General features: G+C 56.3%; 1 protein-coding gene across 1 annotated transcript; it reads left to right on the forward strand.

Annotated features, from left to right (window-relative positions):
- Nucleotides 1-348: 348 nt before the first annotated feature.
- Nucleotides 349-1,738, forward strand: kcna2b (potassium voltage-gated channel, shaker-related subfamily, member 2b; the record flags this gene model as incomplete). The annotated part of the gene is given in 10 exon segments (XM_084333514.1): nucleotides 349-441; nucleotides 447-588; nucleotides 591-622; nucleotides 626-729; nucleotides 731-1,029; nucleotides 1,032-1,355; nucleotides 1,358-1,477; nucleotides 1,480-1,517; nucleotides 1,519-1,554; nucleotides 1,556-1,738. Coding segments are annotated over 10 exon segments (1,371 nt in total), but the record flags the coding sequence as incomplete, so codon positions are not given.
- Between the last annotated feature and the right edge of the window lie 18 nt (nucleotides 1,739-1,756).

Raw genomic sequence — 1,756 nt, forward strand, 5'->3', positions numbered from 1 at the left:
AAAATAATATTACTAGGGTCGTGAAGTTAATTGACATGTTAGCAGCATTTTTTGCCCAACTTTTCTACATTACTGATTCATGAACTGCATTAAAGTGAAAGTGTTTAACAAAAGTGAAATATTGTTTTGAGGATCATATCAATGCCGATGTATACGATTGATAATAGCATGAAATATATGAAGCATAAAAGTGTAATGCTTCTGTCTCTTTTTCTCTGCACTCCGTCCTCTCCTATAGCTCTGTGTGGGCAGATATCCTCCGTGCTGTGTGTGGAGCTGTCACCACCCCCGTGGCCTCTGCTGTGGCCACACCCCGTCTGAAAGCTGCAGGTTCCGTCCCCCTCCAGCATGACGGTTGCCACGGGCGACCCGGTGGACGAGGCGGCGGCGCACCCGGGTCAGCCTCACGACCAGTACGAGCCGGACCTGGACCACGAGTGCTGCAGCGGGTGGTCATCAACATCTCCGGCTTGCGCTTCGAGACCCAGCTCAAGACTCTCTCCCAGTTCCCGGAGACGCTGCTGGGGGACCCCAAGAAGAGGATGAGGTACTTTGACCCTCTCAGGAACGAGTACTTCTTCGACCGGAAACCGCGAGCTTTGACGCCATCCTCTACTACTACTAGTCGGGCGGGAGACTCCGGCCGCCCGTTAACGTGACCCTGGACATTTTCTCAGAGGAGATCCGCTTTTACGAGCTGGGCGAGGAGGCGATAGAAATCTTTCGGGAGACGAGGGCTTCATAAAGGAGAGGAGCGGCCTCTGCCGGAGAACGAGTTCCAGAGGCAGGTGTGGCTGCTCTTCGAATACCCGGAGAGCTCGGGTCCCGCCCGGATCATAGCCATCATCTCCGTCATGGTGATCCTCATCTCCATCGTCAGCTTCTGCCTGGAGACGCTCCCCGTCTTCCGAAACGACGAACAGGAGATGCACAAGATCTACCAACCCGTGGACAGCAACTCCACCTATGTCTACACCTCCACCTACTTCACTGATCCTTTCTTCATCCTGGAGACTCTCTGTATCATCTGGTCTCCTTTGAGTTCCTGGTGAGGTTCTTTGCCTGTCCCAGTAAAGCAGGCTTCTTTGGTAACATCATGAACATCATTGACATCGTGGCCATCATTCCCTACTTCATCACGCTGGGCACGGAGCTGGCGGAGCGGCCGGAGGATGGCCAGGCGGGGCAGCAGGCCATGTCTCTGGCCATCTTGCGCGTCATCCGTCTGGTCCGGGTGTTCCGCATCTTCAAACTCTCCCGCCACTCCAAAGGGCTCCAGATCCTGGGACAGACCCTGAAGGCCAGCATGCGCGAGTTGGGTCTGCTCATCTTCTTCCTGTCCATCGGCGTCATCCTCTCTCCAGCGCCGTGTACTTCGCCGAGGCCGATGAGGCCGACTCCCAGTTCAGCAGCATCCCCGAGGCGTTCTGGTGGGCCGTGGTCTCCATGACCACGGTGGGCTACGGCGACATGGTCCCACAACCATCGGGGGGAAGATCGTGGGTCCCTGTGCGCTACGCCGGCGTGTTGACCATCGCCCTGCCCGTGCCCGTCACTCGTCTCCAACTTCAACTACTTCTACCACCGCGAGACGGAGGGCGAGGAGCAGGCGCAGTACTTGAACGCCCCCAGCGTGCCTAAGGTCGAGTCAACTGAGGAGCTGAAGAAGACCGGCCGGAGTGGCAGCGGGTCCACTCTGAGTAAATCTGACTACATGGAGATCCAGGAGGCGGTGAACCATAACACTGAGGATTTT

The sequence above is a fragment of the Notolepis coatsorum genome (genome assembly GCF_963971535.1).
Source record: "Notolepis coatsorum genome assembly, chromosome: 17".
Lineage (NCBI taxonomy): Eukaryota > Metazoa > Chordata > Actinopteri > Aulopiformes > Paralepididae > Notolepis > Notolepis coatsorum.